This window comes from Mauremys reevesii, linkage group 6 (assembly GCF_016161935.1).
Source record: "Mauremys reevesii isolate NIE-2019 linkage group 6, ASM1616193v1, whole genome shotgun sequence".
NCBI classification, from domain to species: domain Eukaryota; kingdom Metazoa; phylum Chordata; order Testudines; family Geoemydidae; genus Mauremys; species Mauremys reevesii.
In genome coordinates this window covers 36,857,274-36,880,824 of record NC_052628.1, presented here as the reverse complement: position 1 = coordinate 36,880,824, position 23,551 = coordinate 36,857,274, and the positions used below count along the sequence as shown (strand labels likewise).

The following is a 23,551-nucleotide window of genomic DNA, read 5'->3' as shown; positions in this document are numbered from 1 at the left end:
TGACTGTGCAACTAATACTTCCTTCATAGGCCCTTTTCCTTCAGAAAAAGGGACCTCGCTCCCAAATGATGGCTCAGAAGCATTCTTTGAAGCAGAGGCTGATTCTGGCGATGTAGCATAAGTCACCCAAATAAGAGACACCATTGCACTCAAATCACAAAACCTCTAAGAGGAAAATGAGGCAGCGAGGGAAGTCAGAGGATACTTTTCCTCCTAAAGAGGAAAGGCTCCTCTCCAATGAGACGTTATGTTCTGGTCTTAGATATTTACTCTAGTTTATTCCTCAGTGTAGTGATTTCTTTTATTTTAATCAGGGTGCCCTCAAAACTCATTAACCTAGCAAATTTTGCACACATTTAGTAAGCACTACGGTCTGTGAAGGTTGGGAATAACCACCACATATTTAAACCACTTTTTTTAAACCACTTCTGTTAGGTGGAAGGGCTGACCGCCTGCCTGCATCAGCCTTTTGCCTTCTGTCATCCTCGTGACCAAGTCCAAATGTATTTGGTTCTCATGCCAGGTGGTGTCCAAATTACACAAAAGCAAGTTTTTTTAAGTTGCTGAATTTGTGACTTACACCTCCTGAGCATTGTCCGTACCGGTATATCTTCCCAGGGACACCCCAAAGAGATTGCTGAGCTCTAGCCAGGATGGTGGAGCAGACTAACCTTAAGTCTCTATGGAAGTTCTTAGCTAAGCATCTGCTGTAAAGACTTAAGTCAGAAGGCATGAAAAGTCCTATATGACTGGTTGTCACCTCGTAGAAAGAATTTACCACAGTTCTCTGCTCTAATCTCAAAATAAGTTAGCACAATTTTTTTTTTGTAAATCTCTATATAAAGAAAGAGCTGGATGAACCAGATCTGCTATCCCAACAATATGGCATCTGACAGGAACTATAAGCCCAGAAGTCAACCGGCATCACAGGGTTTAAAGCTAATATGATAATTTCAGTAACTGTTAAACTGTCAAGAGGCCAGAAACTAAACAAATGGTAAATAGTCATTTAATAGTTACATGAGGCAAAAAAGTCTGTCTACTCAATTCATTTATCATAAGTCCTTGTGGGTTACTTGATCAGGGAGCTTTTCACCCTTCCTGTCACAGGACTGGGATACTAAATCTGAAGCTTGATTGAGAAACAGAGATAGTGTCAACTTTAAAGCCTATCTGAAGTTGTTCTTACCTGTTCTTGCAAACATCCGAGATTACTGCAGTCGGTTTCTCCATTTTTTCCATTTGTTTATGTATGTCACGGTACTTTGCATATAGTTAATTTTATTGTTCTCCTGTACAGTGAGACAATTTCCCCTGAATTTTTGTCTTCAACATAGCAAAGAGGAAGGAAAAAATAAGATGTGATTGTAAAACTTCACAAATTGGCTGGAGAACCAGAAGGCAGATGATGTATCTGAAGCTACTTTTAATTGTCTTTTTAAATAGAAGATTTCAAGTTGGTGTTCCTTTAAACAGCCAGCCTTAATTAAGTCCTAGTAGGTGCCATACACATATTTGATAATGTCAAACAGATGTAGTAATCTTAAAATATGCTTTTACGGGAAGAGCCAGATAACTTCGTAGACTAGCCAGCCAGCCAACTCTGTGCAGTGATGAAGCAAGATAGATAATGGGCTAAAGAGCTTTACTCTCACCAAACAAGAAACACTTGGTTTAGAAAGCAAGAACCTAGTAGCACATATGGTTGGAAACAGCTACACCCTTCACAGAAAAAGAAACTAAACCGTTCCATTGGGGCTGATGATGATTCAAGCTCCCCACAAGCAGAAGATGGAAAGAAAAGGTATACTGGCAAACAAACTACAATTGTGTATTAGGGGCTATATCTGTACGTTTCTCACACAGGCCTGTGAAGGAGTCGATGCAGCATGACAATACTTTATGGCAGGGATAGGCAACCTATGGCACGTGTGCCAAAGGCAGCATGCGAGCTGATTTTCAGTGGCACTCACAGTGCCCAGGTCCTGACCACTAGTCCAGGGGGCTCTGCATTTTAATTTAATTTTAAATGAAGCTTCTTAAACATTTAAAAAAAACCTTATTTACCATACAACAATAGTTTAGTTATATATTATAGACTTATGAAAAGAGACCTAAAACCATTAAATGTATTACTGGCACGCAAAACCTTAAATTACAGTGAATAAATTAAGACTCGGTACACCACTTCTGAAAGGTTGCTGACCTCTGATTTATGGGGAGCTCAGGAAGGGCTCCAGCAAGTGTGAGCAACCCAACCAAGCTTACCTAGTGCCGGATTGCAACACACATGTATAGGAAGGGAGCCAGTCAGGAGCTCTAACCTCCCACACTACAAGTGCCCGGGTGCACAATCCTGTGCAGGCTAGTGCAATGCCACAGCTATACCTCCTCCACACCCCTCCCTTGGTGCATCACAGAGCAGATGCTGTGCTCATGTGCAGAAATTTCAACTGTGAGAGGGTCTTGCACAAGATGCAGGTGAGAAGTCAGACTCCTAATGCACTCCACCCCAACCCAGCCTTCGATAAAGCTTGGTTTTGTATTGCTTACATTTATCTGAATTGGATCACACCCCTTTTTAACTTCTAATATTTTACATGCATCTGCTTTATTCTAGTCATTCTACCAAGCATGTATTACAGAAACACACGTCATAGCGTGCTATGCCCAATATACAACTTTTTGTTCAAGCACTGCTCTATTTTGAAAAGTAGCGATAAAAGTAGAGCCCCACAATGCCATTTTTAGTCTCAGAGGTTCACATCAAGTGCTCAGTTTAGAAAAAGAATCTTATTGCTTTGTAACTACTAACCTTGCAAACTCAGCCTGAGATCTACAAGTCATGCTGAGTTGTTTCCTTCTCATGCATTACTTGCAGTAATAGAGATTCTGAAAGCCAAGTAATGCCTCTGTTAGACCTATGTAACCCTATTGCATCCAGAGAGATTGCAGAGGAACAACTGATCAAAACTTAATGAACAGTTCTGTTGTTGCATAAGGATGAAGAGAATCCAGCTAACTCTGAACTAAGTTCCTGCAGGGTTAACAGGAAAAACAATGTTGTGAACATTTATTAAGGAGATGTGAATGAATATATACATGAAACAAATCTGAGTAAGTGATGCCCATTTATATCTGGCCATATTTCAAAGCAGAAGTGGACCCTAAGGAAGAAAATTATCTGGGCGGGAGAGGTGGATCTTCTACTTGGTGTGGGTATGCTTAAGTTTCAGTAATATCCTATAGAGGGGTAGGCAACCTATGGCACGTGTGCCAAAGGTGGCACGCGAGCTGGTTTTCAGTGGCACTCACACTGTCCAGGTCCTGGCCACCGGTCCGGGGGGCTCTGCATTTTAATTTAATTTTAAATGAAGCTTAAAAGTTTTTAAAATGTTATACAACTAAACTATTGTTTTATGTAAAGTAAATATTACTGACATAGAAAGAGACCTTCTAAAAATGTTAATGTATTACTGGCACGCGAAACCTTAAATTAGAGTGAATAAATGAAGACTCAGCACACCACTTCTGAAAGGTTGCCGACTCCTGTCCTATAGGAAGAGACTATATTTGTACTTGCAAGTCTAAAAAGCATCTTTCACGTTGGGATGAGAGAATATTCCATCCTAGATTTGTCTTATATTATCCACATGCTCAGTGTAAAACAGCTACATATTCTCCCTCTATTTGCTGTACTTGTAAGTGCCTAGATATCCAAAACATAGGTTTCCACTTAGCCATTTCAAACTTTTTGTTCTTAAGTAATCTTAGGTACATTTTTCCCTTGACCATTGCAAGTTCTGTAGAGTAAGAAAATGCATCTGTGCATGGGATGCAACACTAGTGTTTCTTTCACCCATTCTATTGTATGGTATTATCTCTCATGATATGGATTTAAATTTAGCTAACAATGCCATATTCCAAATGGAGGGAGGAACAGTTCCCAAAAGTAAAAAGGGAAGCTTGCCACTAGCCAGAAAAGTAGAGGGTTTCTGCAAAGGGTTTCTGTGGAGGGAAGACAAGCATTGAGGGATCATTAGAACAGTCTGAAAGCACAGTATTGTATTCTCCCTTCCACCACCAGAAATGGGAAATGTTTGGAAGTTATACAAGACAAATAACCGGTATTTGTATTTTCAGACAAAAAAGCTTATAGCTTTTGAAGAAACCCAGAGGACTCCAGGTGAAAACACATGGTATACAGAAGAAATGAGTGCGTGTCATACAACACCACCCAACTCAAATGCCAGGCCTTCTGCAGTGGTTGATATAGTCTGATTTCCCCAGTTTCTTCCCCAGAGGTATCCAGGTAATTTGAAAGAACAAGGAGAATCATTTCTATAGTTTCGTGTGAACTTCACACATGAGCTAGAAGGGAATATGCCCCCCCCACACACACACACTTCAAATGTTACAAAAAATAATTACTACCTACAAGTACAGTAAACCACAGGTAGTGATCATTCTGGTGGCACAAAGTCTCCAGTGCTTGGCATTAAGAGAGTGATTAATAACTAGACTTACTGGTTATTTGCTTTGAACCAAAGCAGCGTACTAGGCACATGCTATGCATGTCAAAGAATTATACACACCCCTTCCCTGTTCCTATAATGTTCAATTCATTTATGTCCCATGCACTCATAGGACTCCTACAGGTTGGCTTATTCCTAAAAATTTTACCAGTATAAATACAAGTTATGTGATTTTCACAGATGTAGTTGTACGAGTAAAAGCCTTGGTTTAGAGGTAGTAATGGATCTAGATCAGCTATTCCTGTTTGCTGATACTATGTAGAGAAACACTTTCCTTACTCATGCTATGTCTACCCCAAAAGGAAGGCATCTTAAGGGGAAGGGAGGAGGGAGAACTAGTCTACCAGCTTTTGTTCCAAGTCACCATTATCATCAGGTCTTTTAATATCCACAAGGACATTGACTGCTCTGGTTGCTTCCTGAAAAGACTGCATATTGAGATGATCCAGAGTCTGTCATCCCTGAGGGCTACTGCTAGCATAGCCATAGTAATTGAGTTCAAGGGCAATGAAAGTGTTAAGAGACCTCTACTGGAAGTTGCAATTGTCAGTTGTGAACCTAAGGCATTTCTGATGAACAGAGGAACTTGATGTGCATTGGTGTGTCTGAGATTAATGGACACGCTCTGCTTTACAAAGCAAAGGAACTCCACCTTTTGATCCTCCACAAATTGATTCATTCACTCCAGTTTCAAAATGGGCAATAGTGTATTGTATCTTTTGGGGACTTGAAAGAACACTGAATGACCTTGAGGAACTGGGAAGTGGCATAATTATCTGTAATAGAGTGCACACTCTGAGGACAGAGAGGTGGCAGAGGACACTAGGAAGTGTTAGGAATTTTGGGCTTGGCTCTCCATTCCATCCAAGCTCTGCTCAGACAGCAAAAGAGGGAGGGCCCACAGGGAGCCTGCTATGGCTTCTCTATTCAGAGCCAGCTGGTCCCACCACAAAAGCTAGGGCTCACATGGGCACTGCTAACTTACATCAGTGGAGGATCAGGAGTACCAGACATCCACTGCCATGCTCTCCACCCTATCTCATCCCTGGCCCATCCACAGAAGGCAGATACAGCCATCCCTTACCCTGACACCAGGGATGGGGAGGTGGTCAATGCAGGAAGCAACTGAGCTGCCTCTGCCACCAAATTCCTAAGCACAAAGGGACTTCTCCACTGGCCATCTCAAGGCACTTTAAGTCAGTCACTCTAAGGCTATGTGTACACTACCGCGGTAAGTCGACCTATGCTACGCAACTCCGGCTACATGAATAATGTAGCTTGAGTCGACGTACCTTAGGTCAAGTTACTGCAGGGTCTACACCATGGGGGGTGGGGAAGGGAGGAGGTTGATGGGAAACTCTCCTGTTGACTTACCTTACTCTTTTTGTTGGGGGTAGAGTACAAGGATCGACTGGAGAGTGATCTGCTGTCTATTTGGCAGGTCTTCACTAGACCCGCTAAAATAGACTGCTGGTGGATCGATCTCAGCGTTAATCCTGGCTGTAGTGTAGACATAGCCTCAGAATGTGACCCTTTAGGTCTACATCACCTTATCGTCTTCTAAAGTACTCTAGTTCTGAAGAGGGAGCTGCAGAGACTAACAGGTTCTTTCGGTCCTAAGAGCTGTGAAGAGACTTCTGGAAAGGTCAGAGGAAGAACCCTGGAGTGATTAGTGCCCATTTGGGTCTCATTTTGGGCCCCCTAAATCTGTATTTAGGGACCCAAGTTTGAAAAGGAGGCTCACAAAAGAAATTGTTGAAAATACAGGTTTAATAACACAGCAATATCTTCTCTGTCAAAAATTACAGTCAGGCACAACACAGGTCATAGATAGAATCAGTTATTCATTTGAACATATTCATGGCTAAAATATTTTTAAATGGAATACACTTATTTTGAGTTGCCTGTTTCATTGTCATTAGGGTGAAAAGTTCACCTAATGCAGCGGTTCTCAAACTTTTGTACTGGTGACCCCTTTCACATAGCAAGCCTCTGTGTGCAGACCCCCACCTCCTTTTAAATTAAAAACTCTACTTTACATATTTAACACCATTATACATGCTGGAGGCAAAGTGGGGTTTGGGGTGGAGGCTGACAGCTCGTGACCCCCCCACGTAACAACCTTGTGACCCCCTGAGGGGTCCTGACCCCCAGTTTGAGAACCTATGACCTAATGATAGATGGACTGCTGAGGCCTAACAGATCTGAGTTCAAAAGAGAAAGGTTCTGACCATGTTTTGTGGCCATATCAGCATATTTCTTTCAACTACTGAGCTTGTTCTCTGAAGAATGTGCCCCCTCCCCAGAAAGAGAGGGACGCAGAGAGAAACTAGAGGCCATATGAATAATTGGAACAGTTTCAACTTCTCTCAATGCAAAGACTTATAGCACACTGAGGCTGCCTAATAGTTTAACCTAACATTACAAGTCTTAACAGGAAAAAGTATCAGGCTGATATTTTAGCTTATATATCATATCATATTTATGGGCTACAAAGACCTTAGGTATTGGTCCCAGTCCTTGATCAGTACACCACCTGTGTGCCACTACAACAGGCTAAGAACAGCTGACATGTATAGCTGGAGCTAGTGGAAGCCCACAACTACATTCATGAGAGCACCTGCTATCAGTACATGGGACTCAAGTAAGTCAACAACCTTGAGCATTAGTAACACAGTTATGAAGACCACATAATAGAGCTCTAAAACTGCCTCTCTGCTGCCCTGTATTAGATCTATTAGAAGTGCAAACGGTCCAACCCCTCTCATGGTGCTATCTGCTCATGGAAGAGGGAAAACCCATGACCAAACCAGTTCTGTGCATAAGAACTGTCTCTCTGTTATAACATCTCTAAGTGCACAAGCACTGGCAAAGTGGGAGGGGGGGAAGGGACATGCACCCAAAGCCACCTCTCAATGCATGTATGAGAAGCAACAACAACATGCTCAAATTGACTCCATGCATAGGGGATGAGGTGGCCACCCTGAAATTGGCTCCACGTGAAACAGTAAGGGTGACAGGAGAGGGGAGAGAGCACTCCCACACATCCACTAGCTTCATGCACGGAAGGGACAGGAGACCTACCCCAGACCATTACCACGCAAAAGGCCTCAGGGAGAAGGAAACAGTGTTGGTGAGCTGATTTCATATTTGATGAAAGCTGCCAGGGGCAAGAGGAAGCAGTTGCCTGGATTCTTCACTCTCCTGCAGACTTTTGATTCTGCTCCTTTTCACTCCCTAACTCTGGGAATATGTATCCATATATTATCAAATAAAAGTTTGTAGGGTGTGGGAATTAAAAAAGGAACTCAGAAGTAGTTCATTTTAATGATTCAAACTGTCTGCTAAAGTTAAAGGTAATAGCAATCATGTGTCCAAGGTTTATTTTAAGTTTTGCCAAGAGTGAGGCCTTTACTGTCAAAGACTTTGTGTATGGATGTGTTATCCCATCTGCTATCAAACATTCTTTATAAGATCCTCAATGCTAAGTCCTGTAAAGTGGATGGTATGTTATGGTTTATTTTGTAATCACTTACTAAGCTGAATTCCTATATCACATTGAAAGAAAAAACAAACACCTACAGGCACTAAAATGTCTGGGTTTGTGCTAGAACAGAATATTTACACACATTGTTTCTAATCCTACTAAAGTTATGCCTTGTGTCTGTCCATTACTGCACATTACATAGGCTAAGAGACAAATTGTTGAAGTTTCTCCTCTTTCCCTCCCTTTCTCCTGTTTTACTGCTTCCACAGCTCTACCTTCTCCTATTTCCCTTCCCCTTCTTTTCTCCAACTCCTTTTGCCTGCCCAAATCCAAAGCCACCTTCATTTCCTCTTCTGCCTCCTTCTCTCTGATAAGATGTTTCGGAGGCCTTGGCTACACTAAAGGGAAAAGTCGATCTAAGCTACGCAATTTGAGTCACATGAATAGCGCAACTCAAATCGACGTAGCTTAGATCTCCTTACCGCAGTGTCCACAGGAAATGCTCTCCCATCAACTCCCCTTACTCTTCTCGATCAGGTGGAGTACAGGAATCGACAGGAGAGCGATCGGCGGTCGATTTTCCAGGTCTTAACTAGACCCGCTAAATCAACCGCCAATGCATCCATTGTCGCAGTGTCGATCCTCCGGTAAGTGTAGACAAGCCCTCAATATTGGTCATGCCTCAGTCCTCACTGGTCCCCCTCCAACCTCAGACCTGATCCCACCCTCCAGTCTTTTCTCCTTCTTTGACCCCTCTGAAATGCCAGTTCATTCCCTATTAAAACAAAAATAACCACCAACCTGTCATTCATGATTTCTTCCATACCTCTCTACCTGGCTCTCACAGGGTGCTGGATTTCCCTCCTCTGTCTCTGCAACCACCCTCTTGTTCAGCAGCCTCCTCCATTCCCCTAGCCCTACCCCAAAGTCACCCTCCTAACATTATGTTGGAGATACCAGGCTTCTCTAATGATCCTTCCGCTGTCAATCCTCCTTCCTCATTTATTTTTTCCTTTGGGGGAGGGGGAACCCCACACTATTCCATCCGCCACTTCTCCTCATCTCCCTGATCACATCACATACACAGAGTATCCATGGTCCTCTCCCACTTCAACTCCTAGCTCTCCGTTTCATCATAAACCCCACCATTGTCCTTAATTTCTTCAATTTCAATACCAGTGTCCCATCCAATCCCCTAGCGTCCTGCTTCTTTGCCTGACAGTGCTGGTGCTAGCTCATTGGGAGCCCCAAACAGGAATATTTTTGCCCCACTCCACACCACATACTCATAATAGAGCTGCTTGAAGCCCTAAGCAATTGCTTAGTCTGCATATGCCTAGCTCATACATCCCCCTTCTGACCACCTCATCTCCAACATTACTCACATCCCTGCCACCTATTTGTTTCATAGCTTTCAGTCCTTTAGTATTCAGATTCTCTTCCTGTGTGCCTCTCCCCTATCTCCATCCATCCTTAATCCCAGCGTACACACACACACACAGTTTTCTATGCTCTTATTCTCATGCTGCTGAGCAACTCCTGAAATCCAACTGACTTCCCCACCTCTACCACAAACTGCTCAATCATTCTCCTCCCCTTCATCTCCAAACTCAAACATGCCGTCTACAATGCCTTTCTTCCAATTCTGTTTTTGACCCTCAATCTGGGGTCCACTCTGTACACCACTGAAACTACTCTCACTAACATCTCCAACAACTTCTTCCTGGACAGCTTTCAGGGCTGTATTGTATCCTTATCCTCCTGGACCTCTCAATGGCTGTTCATTGACCACTCTACTTCTTGAAATTCTGATCTTCATTGGCTTTAGGTGTTTCTTAAGGCTCTAATCCTTACACTAATCTTCTCCTTGTCTTTAAGTGCTCTTCACTACAAGCAGGGCTTTAACTAAAATTTCTATGCTGATGACTCCCCAAGTCCATTGCTATTGATGAGTGGTCTCCTTTTATCCAACCTAGCATCTCATTTGTGACATCTCTTCATGGATGTCAATCTTAAACTAAGGCCAAAACTAAACTCCTGATATCTTCTCTCACTTTATCACTGGACACCCCCTGCCATTCTCTCAATAACTGGGCCCCATTAGCTGGGTGTCATCTTTGACTCTGCCCTTTTAGTGGAGCCCCATTCAAGCCATTTTTAAGTCTATGCTTTTTCTTACACAACAACTCTAAAATACAGCCTCCTTTCTGTCCATGCAACCTAAATTCTTGTCCAAGCTCTAATTTCCCATCCTGAATACAAGCCTCCAGTCTTCTGTCCTTCACTACCACCACCTTGCTCCCTCCAAGTCTATTCTGACTGCTGCTGGCTAGACAGTATTTGTCACTCTGATCACATCAACCTCCTCTGTGGGTCCCTTGCCCTTCACCTCTGCATCCAGTACAAGCTCTCTGTCTTCACCTTTAAGTCCCATCATAATTTAGCATCACCCAACCTCCCTGATGTAATAAGCTATTAAGAGATCAATCCCTGCCTTCGGTCCAGCTTTCACTGTTCAGTCAGCTTCTCCCTTAAACAGCTTTCTCCCATGCTGTCTCTTATGCATGCAGAAAACGCTCTGAAAAATCCAAACAGCCACTTTTGTCCTTCTTAAGAGTCCTCTGTCATAATGCCCAAGAAGAGCGACTCTACTGATTGTGGCTGGATAGGTGATAAGCTGTGACTTTTCCTACTCCTCACCTCTACCTATAACCAAAAGAAGTAAACAGTACTTGAAACTAGTAAAGCTGTGCCAACCCTTCCGGTGTTCCTTTACATATGTTAGATCCCCATCCCCTATCAATTTGTGTCTATAAAGTTCTTCAAGGAAGGGATTTCTCCATGTTTGTGCTGGGCACTGTACAACAGCTCCCTCCACCATAATATTTACTACTACAAATAAACAAGAATAAGTGGAACAAAGAGGGTGGGAAACAGCATTTTCATCTGTTTTCTCTTTACAGGTTAAATTCAAAATATTTTAAGCCATTCACCCCAACCTGCTGAGAAGGAAGATGAACATAGAAACTGGATGTTTTAGAGACCCATATAGTATAAAATGTCCATTTCACTGCAAAAAGGTCTGTGCCAAACACTAGGACAAAAATGGAGTTGGTGCTTTTGTTTTACAACTTTAACTGAGGAGTCCCTACTGTAACTCCGTACCAGTCTTGGTTTTGCTTCCGATAAACTGGAGGTATATTTGGCCATCAAATCACAGTGAAGTTAAACTAAAATTAGTATGTTATGAAGGCCAGGAAAATAGGCTTACTCAATCCAATTGTGGTTTTACAAATACTCTTTCCTTTCTAAAGACATGTTACTTTATGTTTATGTTCTAAAAGGGCTTTTATAGGGTTAACTATAGTGCAGTTTGCAGTCTTCTTGGTGTTAAAAAGCCTGTGGTAACAAAGAATCTAACCCACTAGCTTCTTTGTAGTCCCTTTTTCATTTGGCCATCAATTGTAGATCAACTCTTCCACTCACTAATGTGGCCACTCACTCAATCTTCTCCTCACTAATACAGTTTCTTCTGGGATCTTTCAAATTAATAAGCTCCCCCTCTGACCATTCCCTTACCACAGACATCACCACTGACCCCACACTTTATAGAGACAAGTAGTTATGAAAGGTCCAACATTTTACTACTTTTCTCTCCAACTCCCATCTTGCTAATGAACCAACCTTGGTTCACTCCTAAATCCCTCCATTCCTGCCCCCATGCCCATAAAAAAATACTACTGCCAAGACAGGCAGTGAATACTGCAAAGTAACAGTTTTACCTGACAGGTTTCAGTGATCAAAACAGGTTTTTGTATACAGAATTTTTAAATAGCACTAACCAAATTACCCTCTGCTTGCCTTACATGATCAGGCTAACCAAGCCAACTGTTAAGTCCTGCTTCCCATTTCCAGTCACTGACCTCCATTTCTGTCTAAGTAGCACATTCAGCTAAAGTACCCTCAACTGAACGCATGAGTTTAATACTAATCAGTATAGTATCATTGGACATATGATGCCCTGCCATATACAAAAGCTAAATTGTACATTTTGTATTTCCCATATCCCTTTGTATCAACAAGCACAGGAGTGAAAGTGATGCTTCAAGCTTCTATATAACATAGCTACACCAAGTCCAGATACTGATCCAAAACAGAATGGATTTGATACTCTATCCCCAAGACACTAATTATAGTCAGTCTGTGAGATTTCAGTTTACAGCCAAATCAATGGAAGAAACTAAACTCATTTTTTGCAACTACAACATAGCCAGCTGGCCCACTAGCTATTGGTCAAAACACAATCAGCTTTTATTCTAAAATATTAAGATTCAGATTTTACTTAAGTAGTGCATTACACAATATTTTGTGCATCTCCAAGTTTCCCTAATTCTGAACTTGTCTGAACAGTGGATTCAGCAGAATGTGTCTTAAATATGGAGATCAGCTATGTTTAATTTAGCTTCTTTCTAGTAATCTACGCCAATTTTGTTAAAAACATTAATTTTTGTTTTAACTAACCCACTCTCTCTCACCCTCCCAGATCAATGCATTATGTCCCTTAGATATGCAAAAGGAGGTAAGTACTATATTTCAATTACTACTTTATAAGTAATCAATAGCTTACTGTAATACTTGTAATAAACCTTCAATGACCATCATCTTTTCTAAAAAATTTCCAGGAAGAATATTTGTAGACACATGTAGAATAAAGATTGGTTCTCTAATGAATTGTTAATATGTCATTTCTTCCATCATTTCTGTCCAAACTGCAGGTTAATGACAAAGGTGTCTGAAGTCATAAAATTGCACAATAAGCTAAACACACTATTTGCATTTATACTTCATACTAATGTAATATAAGCCAAGTTACTTATTGCTGAATATAGATTGATGCTATATGAATTGTAGACTGTCACATTATCAGGCCTAAATCTTCAGATTAACTAAATACTAATAAAACCCACAGCTGCTACAAGGATAAGCTACGAGTTGCTTTTTGCTGAACATAGCAGCAGCATGAACTATGCCCAGAGTACATGATCAATTATTTATATGTAGGTGAAAAACAGACAGTTACTTCAAGATAAATAGGAAATGTTAATTTAACTATTTCAAACACTAAGAACCAAATACCCAAGTTCTAACCTTGACAACCAGAGTTAATATTTAAAAATATGAAAGACACAACCAATACCAATTGCTCTGAATACAAGTTTTAAATAAAAATATCAACATAGTTAGAACATATGTAAACCAATTCATTCTGATCCATAGTGGATTATATTCCCATTATTTTTCAGGTTTTATAAAACAAATTTTGCCAGTTATTTAAATGCTTACATGTTCTCTATTTCATTAGTCAATATAAATTAGACATTGTAGTCATCTGTATATGCAGTATTCATTTGTGCACTGTATTTGCATAACTACTGGTGCTGTCAGTAACCACCTAGCAGTTCAACTTGGCATATGTATGAGTTTCTTGTTTCTTAGAATTCACAAAGCTATTCAAGATTTGATTTTTCCAGTCACCAAAGCGATCATTTGAATGCAGCAACAAAAAGGAAGCAGACACAATAAAGATATATTAATGCCTATTTCTGTGATATTTCATTCTATATGCCATTCTCGCCCCCCCCCCAACATATTTTCATACAATTCCTGAACATATTAGAGGTCTGACACCAATTAACAATGAAAGATGACTTATGTAAATAGGCAGGTTGTTAAATAAAGCAGGACAAGAGGTAAATCACCTGAATTTTTAGCGCATTAATTCAGTAAATGAGCTTCTGATTTATCTGATCAGCTAGCTCTACTAGTATGAATTTAAACTTACTGACAGATTCTACTGCATCCTTCCAATTAATGTCAGACTCTCTCAGCCATTGCCCATGCATTTCCAATACAAAAATTTCCAGCTATTTCAAAGACTGTCAAGTGCACTGACTTGCAACTAGAAGTAGAGGGCCTTAGTTAAAAAAAAAAAAAATTAAAATCTTCTTTTAAAAAGTGTGTGATGGTGCAGATCACTTCACAATTATTTCCTGAAAATATACTATAAATGCAGTTAAATGTGATTCTCCTCTGCCACAGTATGTGCTTCAGACTTGATGTTCTCAAATTTTCAAAGAAGAGGTATGTTTTTAAGTTAGTGTATAGAAAGCCTGCATTAAGGGAGACTAAAGTACATTGAATTGCAAAGTTAAAAGGCGTGCAAAAGGCTTTTCTATCAGTTCTAACAATCACAAAGCAATTCTCTACACTTTAGTTACTATTAGCAGCTACATTCATCTGATGTGTTCATACAATTTGTGAAATTAAATAAGAGTAAAATTATTTAAAGTTGGCAACTACTATTACAAATCTTCCAGGCACTGGGACTTTACCAAGTCAACAAATAAAACCAAAGCCTATGAGTATGGCTACATAATCTCAAAAAAAAAGGATGTGGTGATGCATCATGAGGACATCACGTAAATCATGTTAATTGGCATATTGCTAGAAGGAGGATGCAAGCCTGCATTATGCAGCACCAGCAGACATCTCCAGTGATCCAGGTCAACGATGGTTATAAAGCCATGTCAAGCAATAGATACATATCCAATAAAGAGAGAAAAACATTTAAATGCACAGATAGTATTAGACAGCAAACCAAGAGGAAAAACTGAAGGTTCACAGAGAGATTTCCCTGAACAATGAGAGCAGTTATTGCACAGTACTCAAGTATTTGCATGCTGTCAGGCTGACTGCATTCCAGGCAATCAGAATTCACATTTAATCTGTACCCTTTGTTATGCATGGAAGTTTTTTTGAGGCTTACAAGTTCCTTACATAGACAGCATATTCATAATCTGAAGACTTGAATTCGTTATTATCTACTGCCAATTCTTCAGGTAGTCGAACTTTTTCCCCAAGCATATGTTCTAAAAGAAAAAGTTTGAATACCAGCTACTTCTCCAATTTATCATAAATTTTCATCAGTATTTTGAGACACTGTTTTAACAATCAAGAACCATTTTCTAAAATGGATTATCCTTCACACCTGTAGCTAGTTTCACTGCTATATTTGATTATCTGTTTAGAATGGGTTTTTTTTGGCACCGTACAATTAAAAACCTCTATACATATTTCACTTTATCAGGTTATATATGTGGAAAAACAGGCAACAAATAAAAAAAGTCACTGAATTTCAAGGAAATCAGTTTATCCAGCCCTCTGACTTTTCAATAGCTTCTTACTTTCCGCCTGCCCCAGAAAAAAGCCACACATTTAGCTTTTAATTGCTCATTTCTGAAAGTCAGACTGCAGAGAAAAAAAATGAATCAGCTGCTGACACGACAGCTGGCTATAGTTCAAGAATTGCTACATACTAAAACATCTGATCATATGCAGAGCTGGTATCATTTTGTTAAACAGAATTTGAGAGAGATTTCATTTTAAAAACTTGCCAATTGTTTTCTTAGAATTCTTAGAAAAAACTCAACATCAATGCAAGTCTCAGGTTCTGCTTATCAAATCTCAGAGTACGAAGTCTGTTTGCAAGACAATGATTCTTCAAGAAGGGCAGAAGTAGAAAAGAATAATTATAAGTAAACTTTAGAATGCTAAGCTATAATAAATGTTAAATATTTTCATCAGGTGACGCCAAATAAAATATATTTCTATAAAACTGATCGATGCATTTTTTAATTATATTTAATGGAAATACATTACACACATTGTAATTGAATAAGGTGTTTTTGTTTAAAAGAAAGTATTAGAACTTTGTCTTTAATGGGACCGTGTCACTACTTTTGTGTAAAGACACACATACTACCATTAATATTTCCATTATAAAAAAACAGTAAGCTTTATTTCAGGGCAAAGTTTCTGTCACTTCAAAAAGTGACTTGAAAAATAATTGGTTTCAAATAATTGACCTACCAAAAGAAAAAAAGATGTAGTTTTCCACAGTTAATATTCCACTGTTGCAAAGTGTTACACACCAACGCTTTCACAAGAAATAATTCAAGGTTAACAGTACATGTTAAAAAATGTGTGCACAGAGAGAGAGAGAGAAAACAGCTCCTTTGTTCCCTAATCAAGGACTTAGTTCCAAATCTAACAAGGAAACTGGAATACATTCAGATTTTTCTCCCCTTAAGGCAAGATATAGCTTTAAAAATTATTTAATTGGTTTGTGGTTTTGTACACAAAAATATTGGCGACTACTGCTTAACTTGGGTTAGAACCCAAGTCACCGAAGGTATTTTCAATTTAAATGTTCAGTTCCAGAAATTAGGGCAGTGAGTTAATTAACAATAGTAGATGTTGAGATTAAATAAATTAAAGCTTTGTAAAAACTTAAAACAAATTGACATCACGTCAAAATATACAAGATAAATATCCTGAAATCAACAAATCATACCTGTTTTTACTATTTGTTTGCTAGCCCATTTGTAACAAGCCTAATTCAAAAATATAAAATCACTCAATTTTTACTCTTATAGGTTCTCAAGCAGCATTCTTCCTAATTTGCCTGTCTATACATTCCGATCATCTATGGAAATATTTTTTCCATCCATTTGTATGTGTACAGTGAAATAAATAATTTTTTACTGACATTTACTGATAAAAATCTAATCTTCCAAACTTAATTGTAGTCTTCGCTCTAAACAAAAAAACAAAAACAAAAGTCAGACACCACATGTGTCTGTACCACAGTATTGCATTAAACACATTATAGATGACCTCCTTTAATCATACATTCCTAACCAAAATTCCAACATCAGGCTTACTGCTAGACCTGCTTGCATCTGTCAGCAGAGAAACACTTCCCATTTAAAGACAGTAGCAGATAGTTTAACATGTTCTTCCCTTCCTTTTTTCCCCGGCCACAAAAAAGTCACTACATATACCAGGACAACGCTAGAACTTTATCAAAAAGAGTTAGTGAAATATAAACATTTTGTTCCATACTAAGGACAGTCTTACTTGAGTCAATTCATTTACAGTTACTTGAGACTTTTAGATAAACTAAAGGAACTACAGATTTCAAAAAATAGCTAAGTATTATTGCTTCAGCCAACTTTGTTTAAATGAAGAGTCTCACGTCTGCAGAGGGATGCATTTAAATTCATAGCACAAAGTTTGTTTGGCAACTTTATTAAAAATATATTCCATGTGGCCTCTCTCATCAATTAAAAAGGTGTTCAATACCATATAGTTGAAATTCAAACAATTAAAGTTTGAAACAAGAGCAATGACATTTGCCTAACTCGCTCTTTAATTTAATTGGCTCTATATACATGGCGAACAAAAATTTAACAAATTTAACAATGGTCTTTTCAATCTGACAGATTATTTTTTTTAAACATACGCTCTAATTCAAATAGGAATAAATTCAGAGAAGTCCTATAGCCAATGTTATACAGGAGGCTGAACTAGATGGCCACAGTGGTCCCTTCTGGCCTTAGAATCTAATAATTTTAAATTGTGTTTTCAAAAAGTTGTCCAAAAGTAGAAAATTAGCAAAGATTCTGATCCATTAGATCCATAAAAGCATCTGAAAGTTGTTGGCTACGAAAATATTTAACCACGATTCTACAGAAAAAAAGTGACTCATGTAGTCTCAGGAAGCATTCCATTCCAGGTGAAAAAACTGTGACTCCTGGTTTTGAGAGTAGTTACTAAATGTGGGCTCAGGTTTGTAGTTTTGTTTTTTTTTTAATTAAGCTTTAGCAATAAAATAAATGACCACAGAAACATGTGAGTCAGAAGAAAAACATTTCTTCTCAGTATGAGAAAAACAAAAAACCAGACCTTTTAAAGTTTATTTGGATTCTTAACTTAAGAAATATATACAGAGCCCCAAATGTTATTTTACACTGAAGAAAACCAAAGTAAAGTTTCTCTGGAGAGAATTAGTAACATTTCTCCAACTGCATTTCACTATGTTTCACTGTCTAAAACCCAATGTTATGCAGTGAAGAGAGACACTGCTTGAAGTAACCCTCTTCAAACGAAAAGTTAGCTGAGTGGCTGGCTTACAATATCAACATTAAACAAATCTTAGAAATGTGATAAGCATCAATCACTTAATCCTTCACATTATTTTTTCTCCTTCAGGAAGTTCTTCCATTCAGCTCATCCCCCTGCCATTCATATCTAGAAGTAATACCTAGATATTACTTCCGTTACGATGTCGAGCGTTGCTGTGGAAATTATTGTAATGTCTTAAACAGAGACCAGTGTGAGCAAACAATGGTCTATACAGTGCAGATATACAACTGACCTTAGATTAAAACAGATTTACATTTCACCATCTATATTTTCCCCTCATTTTTGGCATGTCTTTCAGATTGGCCAAGTGAAAACTTATTTTCTAGGCAGTCAGTCAATTTGCCTTGCAAATTTTAATATACTTTGAAAATGTTGTAATGTTTGGATTGCAAACACTGCTGGGCAATATCTAGTGATTTAAAATGGTTTAAAGTGAAAATGTTTCATTTCTCTTAGGTTTTGTTTTTAAGCAATCCCTTCTCCCCCAAGCTCTTATCTATGGTCACTCAGACCCTCTCCTCCAGTCTTGATCCAAGTAGGACTTTTAAACTGACAGCTTCCCCCCTCCCCCTTTGAAACAAGTTATGTTTATTAATGAAATAAATTACATTGGAATAAATTAAGTTAGGTTTTAAATGCACTAATAGACACAAGATTTCTGCTTGAAAAAAATCCTTATACAGTTTACAAAATATGTAATTTTATGAAAAGTAGTCCTTTATAACACAGATGTGAGACAAGGAGCTGCAAAAATAGAGGTTTTTCATAAAAAAAGGCACCTAATGAAAAGTAGTTTTAATAGATAGATAGATTGAATGATTCTAATATATCTTCTCTCTCTCTCTCTCTCTCTATATATATATATATACACATATATAGCTTGAAAACAAGTTGCCATAGTAATAAGTTTCCTTCAGCTTAATGTTTCTATAATGTATTGACTGAAAATGTAAAATTCAGAAGCAAATATTTTCATTTAACTAGCACTGAAGTAAAATTTACGTGGCTTGCTTATCAAATCTCCAATCTGTTTGTATTAATACTAGTGTTGCAAGTACGACAATTAGATCTGATATGCAATAAAATGTTGTTTGTCCTATAATTGTGCTTTGGGAAAGCACAACTGTAAAGATGTACAAAGTTTCTATTACTCATACTGCACAGAAAATACATTCACAGTTATACCGTCACTAAATCCACACTTATATAAGCTCAGTATTAGAATACATATTCTGCTACATTGCATGAAGCCAACTCCATTCTCCAGCCAATATAATTCATTGCAGTGGAGTTGCTTATGCTCTTGCATCTTTTTGCTCTGGAAGGCACATTTCAAATACAAAACCCTTACCAGCTCTGACACAATGTTCCCAAATTACACAAGTACTTGGAGGATACTCTGCCATCTAAAAGTTACACTGCTATGCCCTCCAAAACAAAAACTCCACCCCAGTCAGAACAATTGACATGGTGTTTCAAAGTACTGGTATTGATACAGTGCTACTTTTGAATGGCTTCCCCAAAAGACTTATATTTTCAACAGTTTGTACAGCATTTGTTTGAACTGTGGTTAAGTGTTCCAGGAGCAGCAGTCAAAAGTTAAATTGTATTTATGTATATTTTCTTTCTTCACATTGACCCTTGCCAACATTGCTAAATGCCCCTCCCCTTTTGAGGCTATACAAAAAGTTACTCTCCCCCACCCCCCTTCACAACTACTCACTGAGGCCTCTTCTACTGCTGAAAGCAAGCAAAGCAAAGCCCATGCTGGGTGTCTGTCTCCTAGAGAAGATTGCATCTTTTATTTATCGCCCCTTGGCTTTATTTTCACAGTGAATTCCTGGCTTAAATGTAATCAGCCAAGAAACCCTCCCTATGTGCACTCCTGTCATTCCTCATCGCCTGCAAGCAGAATCAAGCACCGGCAAGAGAAAAAAAAATTTCAGCATTGCCAACCAAACCAAAATGAGACTGAATTCTGGTTTTGCCACAAGTGGGGAACCATACATGTCCCCTCAGTCCTCTGGAAAGAAACAAAAAGCCAAAAGTAAGATGAAACAATTAGATTTTTTTTAAATGTCCCCCTCTAGGCAGAAAGGAAGGGCACTGAGCCTAGAGAAAAAGCAACAGAGAGTCTGCCTTTGGAAAATACATGACCATGGAGACATCACATTTGTAGATTGTATTTGAATTCAAATGAACCACAGTTCTCTCCAAGGATGGCAGTGAGGCAAAATTACATGAGAACCAAAATTATGCAACAGATCTTAAAATCTATTGGGCCTCTGGGCCCAGAAAATCTACACCCTCAAATATTTAAAAACAAGGCATAAATAAAAGGAAAAACTCATCCATTTTTGTTTTAAGTGCTTTGGAAGAAGGGGGAGAGAAGAGGGAGAGTTGTAAACTATCCTGCTGTTGGTTTCAGTCCATTTAAAAATGTCATCACGTCCATGCTCAAAAACTGATAGCTTGACAGGGAAGAGAAAAGCTCAGGCTTAAACTGCATATTGGGGAAGATTATGCAAGTCTGTTTGAGGGAAAATGGAATCGTGCAGCTTTAAGTCATCAGTCCTTCTTTCCCTTTGTCAAATCTTCACTATTTTGCAGGCAGTGAAAAGAAATAAAGAGCCTCTTTTGTTTGGCTTCCCCTTTTCGGAGGCTGGTAGAAAACTGAAAAGGACACAAATAAACATGAAAATGAGAACAAAGTGCCAGATCTTCCTCCTCCTCCTCCACCACAGGGAATTGCCTCACGGCGATTCGAGATGCGCAACTGGCAAATACACTCAGCTAAACACAACAAAACGAGAGCTCCAGCACAAGAGAACCTCACCCTGCACGGAAGTTTTATTAGGGAAATTATAACCCATCTGCCCGTTCTGTCACATGGCAGCGGGGCCTGGATTGCTAGGTCTGTAAAGCCTCCCCCACCACCATCAGAAACCAGGAGGTGGTTCATCCTCTCCCCATCAGAGCAAGCCAGGCAGGAGATGGGAAATCTACAGCCTTCCCTTGTTGTGTCCAAGACCCACAGGAAAATGTGAGCCGGCCATGTAGCTCCTCCAGCACTCTTATTGATGGGACTAACCCCTCCCCCCCAAACACAGAGCTCCTCTTCCTCCTCCCTTCAGAGGGAGGAGGGGACCCACGCACCCCCCCCCCCCCCAGCCTTTTAAACTAACTAGAAAGGGAGGAGTTAAATAGAGAGAGATCTATCTCCTGGAGAGGGTGAAGAGCAGCAGCAGGCGGCGACAGCAGCGGGGGTGGGGGGGGGGGGAGTATTGTTCCAGGAGAAACAAGAACAGCACTTCCCCCTTTTGCTGTTGTCATGAAGCGAGGAACAGCTACATCCCAAAGCAACTGGCAGTACCCCATGTACCGCCGCCTCCATACACAGAAGCTCCCCCTCCTCCCAGCCATCGCTCAGCTCCCCCCCTCCCTTCCGTGCTGGCAGCCCGAGCTGGATCCGCTATCGGGCAGCTTTGCTATCCAGCCACCCCCCATCCTGCAAAGCCAACCATGGGGTGATTCAAAGCCAGCTCCAGGCTTAGGTTGCAATATCTGCCGCAGCTCGCAACCCGCCCGTGCCTCGCCGGCGCTGCCCCCCTACAAGTGCCTTTGTTCAGCGACCCGAATCTCTCCGCGCAAATTCGCTCCTGGGGTTTGTAGGTAACAGATCCCTGCCCCTCCCTCCCCCCACGGGGGCTTCTTCTGCTGATTCATTTCCTCGCCCTCCCCGGTCTGCGGGGCAGAGGCGGCGGGTTTGGCAGCTCCTCTATTGTGGCCCAGGGTATGACGATGACCCGGATTAGTGGGGGTGGGACCGCGCGGCCGGGATTACGGGGGGAGTGGGGACTGGCGGGGGGAGGAGTGTGAAGAGAGTTAAAGGGACGGGACGGGAAGCGTTTGATTAGCCGGGGGCGGAGAGTAAACAGGCGCTGTGTGGGGGTGGGAGGGGGAGAGAGGGCAGACTTGAAGGGCAGTTGGTAGGCGGACAGAAGCAGCGTGTAACCTGGCCTTGGATGCCGAGAAGAGGCGTGAAGGAGCCACATAATCCGGCTGCGAGGGGGAGGGGACGGGAGAGGAAATGGCAAGGCCTGGATCCCTGGCTGGAAGTGAAGGGGTCGCTGGGGGCACGGAGGGAGCGCAGGGCTGCGGGGCCCGTGCTCCGGGGGGCGGAGGCGGCAGCTGCCTAGGCGAGGTGAGAGGAGAGCAGAGGAGAAGGGCTGGCCGGGGATCAGGGCTCTGGGCGAGGGCAGGGATTACAGGTGGGTGACAGGCGGGCGAGGGGCCCGGAGAGCCCCGCTGGCCGGATTACAGCGGTGCTGGAGAGGGGCCGCAGCCCGGATTAGGGGGGCGCGGGGCTCCGGACTGACGGCCCGGCTCCCGGTGAGTGACTCACCGACTTGCAGGACGTTATCGACGCAGCCGCCGTCGAGCAGAGCGATGCCCCTACGGAAGGGCAGGCGGTTTTCGTCGGCGGCGGCGTCCGCGGCCCCGCCGGGCGCGGTGCTGGCAGCAGCCCCCCCGGGGGCGGCGGGGTCCTCGGCGCCGGTGTTGAAGGAGGAGTACATGCAGATCTCCCGCTCGCTGCGGGGGAAAGACCAGTACACGATCCTGCGCTGCACCGGCTCCGGGATCCGCTCGAACCGCTCCTCCACCCGCTGGAAGGGCCACTTCTCCGCCACCTTGCGAGCCGCGATGTCCAGCAGGGACTCGGGGCTCTGAGTCTTGCCGAGCGGCAGCAGCCCCAGGGCGGCAGCGGCGGCGGCCGCGGAAGAGGGTCCGGCACAGAGCACCCCGCTGCCGGGTCCGCCGCCGCCCGCCCGCTGGCCCGGCCTGCACCCCGAGCCGTAGCCAGGTCTGCAGCAGAGGCGCTTAGCGGGGGGAGGGAGCTGACCGCGCTCCGCCATGATCGCGCCGCTTCTAAGCAGACAGCGGAAGTGGCTGTACCCTATAAACGGCACCAGGAAGAGAGCGACCGACAGCCGAATGGCGGCCCCGCCCATCGCCGCCATGTATGGGCAGGGGGCGGTGCCTGCTGCCTCGCCCACGGCAGGGGCGGGGCTATGCAAATCAGCGCCTACAAACATAAATAGAACGGGCCCGGCGGCCGTGTGCTCGGCTCATTAGTTGTGGGGGTGGGGACCGCAGCTGGGCGGAGCTTGCTTGCGACAGAGGGTGGGGCCGCCTCTGGAGATGTCATATACTCGCAGGCCTGGGCGCGCCCTTCGGGTGTGCGCGTGGTGGGAAAAGGGGGTGGGGCAGGCGCCACCGCCTTCTGACACCATCTAGGGAATGGAATGTGGGGGCGGGGCCGTCGCGGTCTCCACTCGGTCACCACCGCTGGGGAAGCCGAGGGGAGCGAGAAGGACGGAGGAGGAGCGGCACTGAGCGCAGCAGAGAAATACGGTAATGAAAACGGAGCTGGAGCCGGGCTTCCCTACACTGAGCCCAGCCCGGTTCCCAGCGGCGGTAG

General features: G+C 42.0%; 1 protein-coding gene and 1 long non-coding RNA gene across 3 annotated transcripts in view; one reads left to right on the top strand and one right to left on the bottom strand.

The window, feature by feature from the left end:
* The window catches only part of ZSWIM6 (zinc finger SWIM-type containing 6), a 155,299-nt gene extending 132,233 nt beyond the window's left edge, over positions 1–23,066 (bottom strand). Inside the window, exon 1 of one of the 2 annotated variants that reach the window (XM_039543937.1) lies at positions 22,475–23,066. In XM_039543937.1, coding sequence (XP_039399871.1) covers positions 22,475–22,985 — 511 coding nt within the window. In that variant the 5' untranslated portion in view covers positions 22,986–23,066. The remainder of the gene's footprint in view (positions 1–22,474) is intronic. The other variant, XM_039543935.1, reaches the window with a different exon arrangement.
* Positions 23,067–23,227: 161 nt separating this feature from the next.
* The window catches only part of LOC120407537, a 58,707-nt gene continuing 58,383 nt past the window's right edge, over positions 23,228–23,551 (top strand). Inside the window, exon 1 of the long non-coding RNA XR_005600092.1 lies at positions 23,228–23,484. This is a non-coding gene — a long non-coding RNA (uncharacterized LOC120407537). The remainder of the gene's footprint in view (positions 23,485–23,551) is intronic.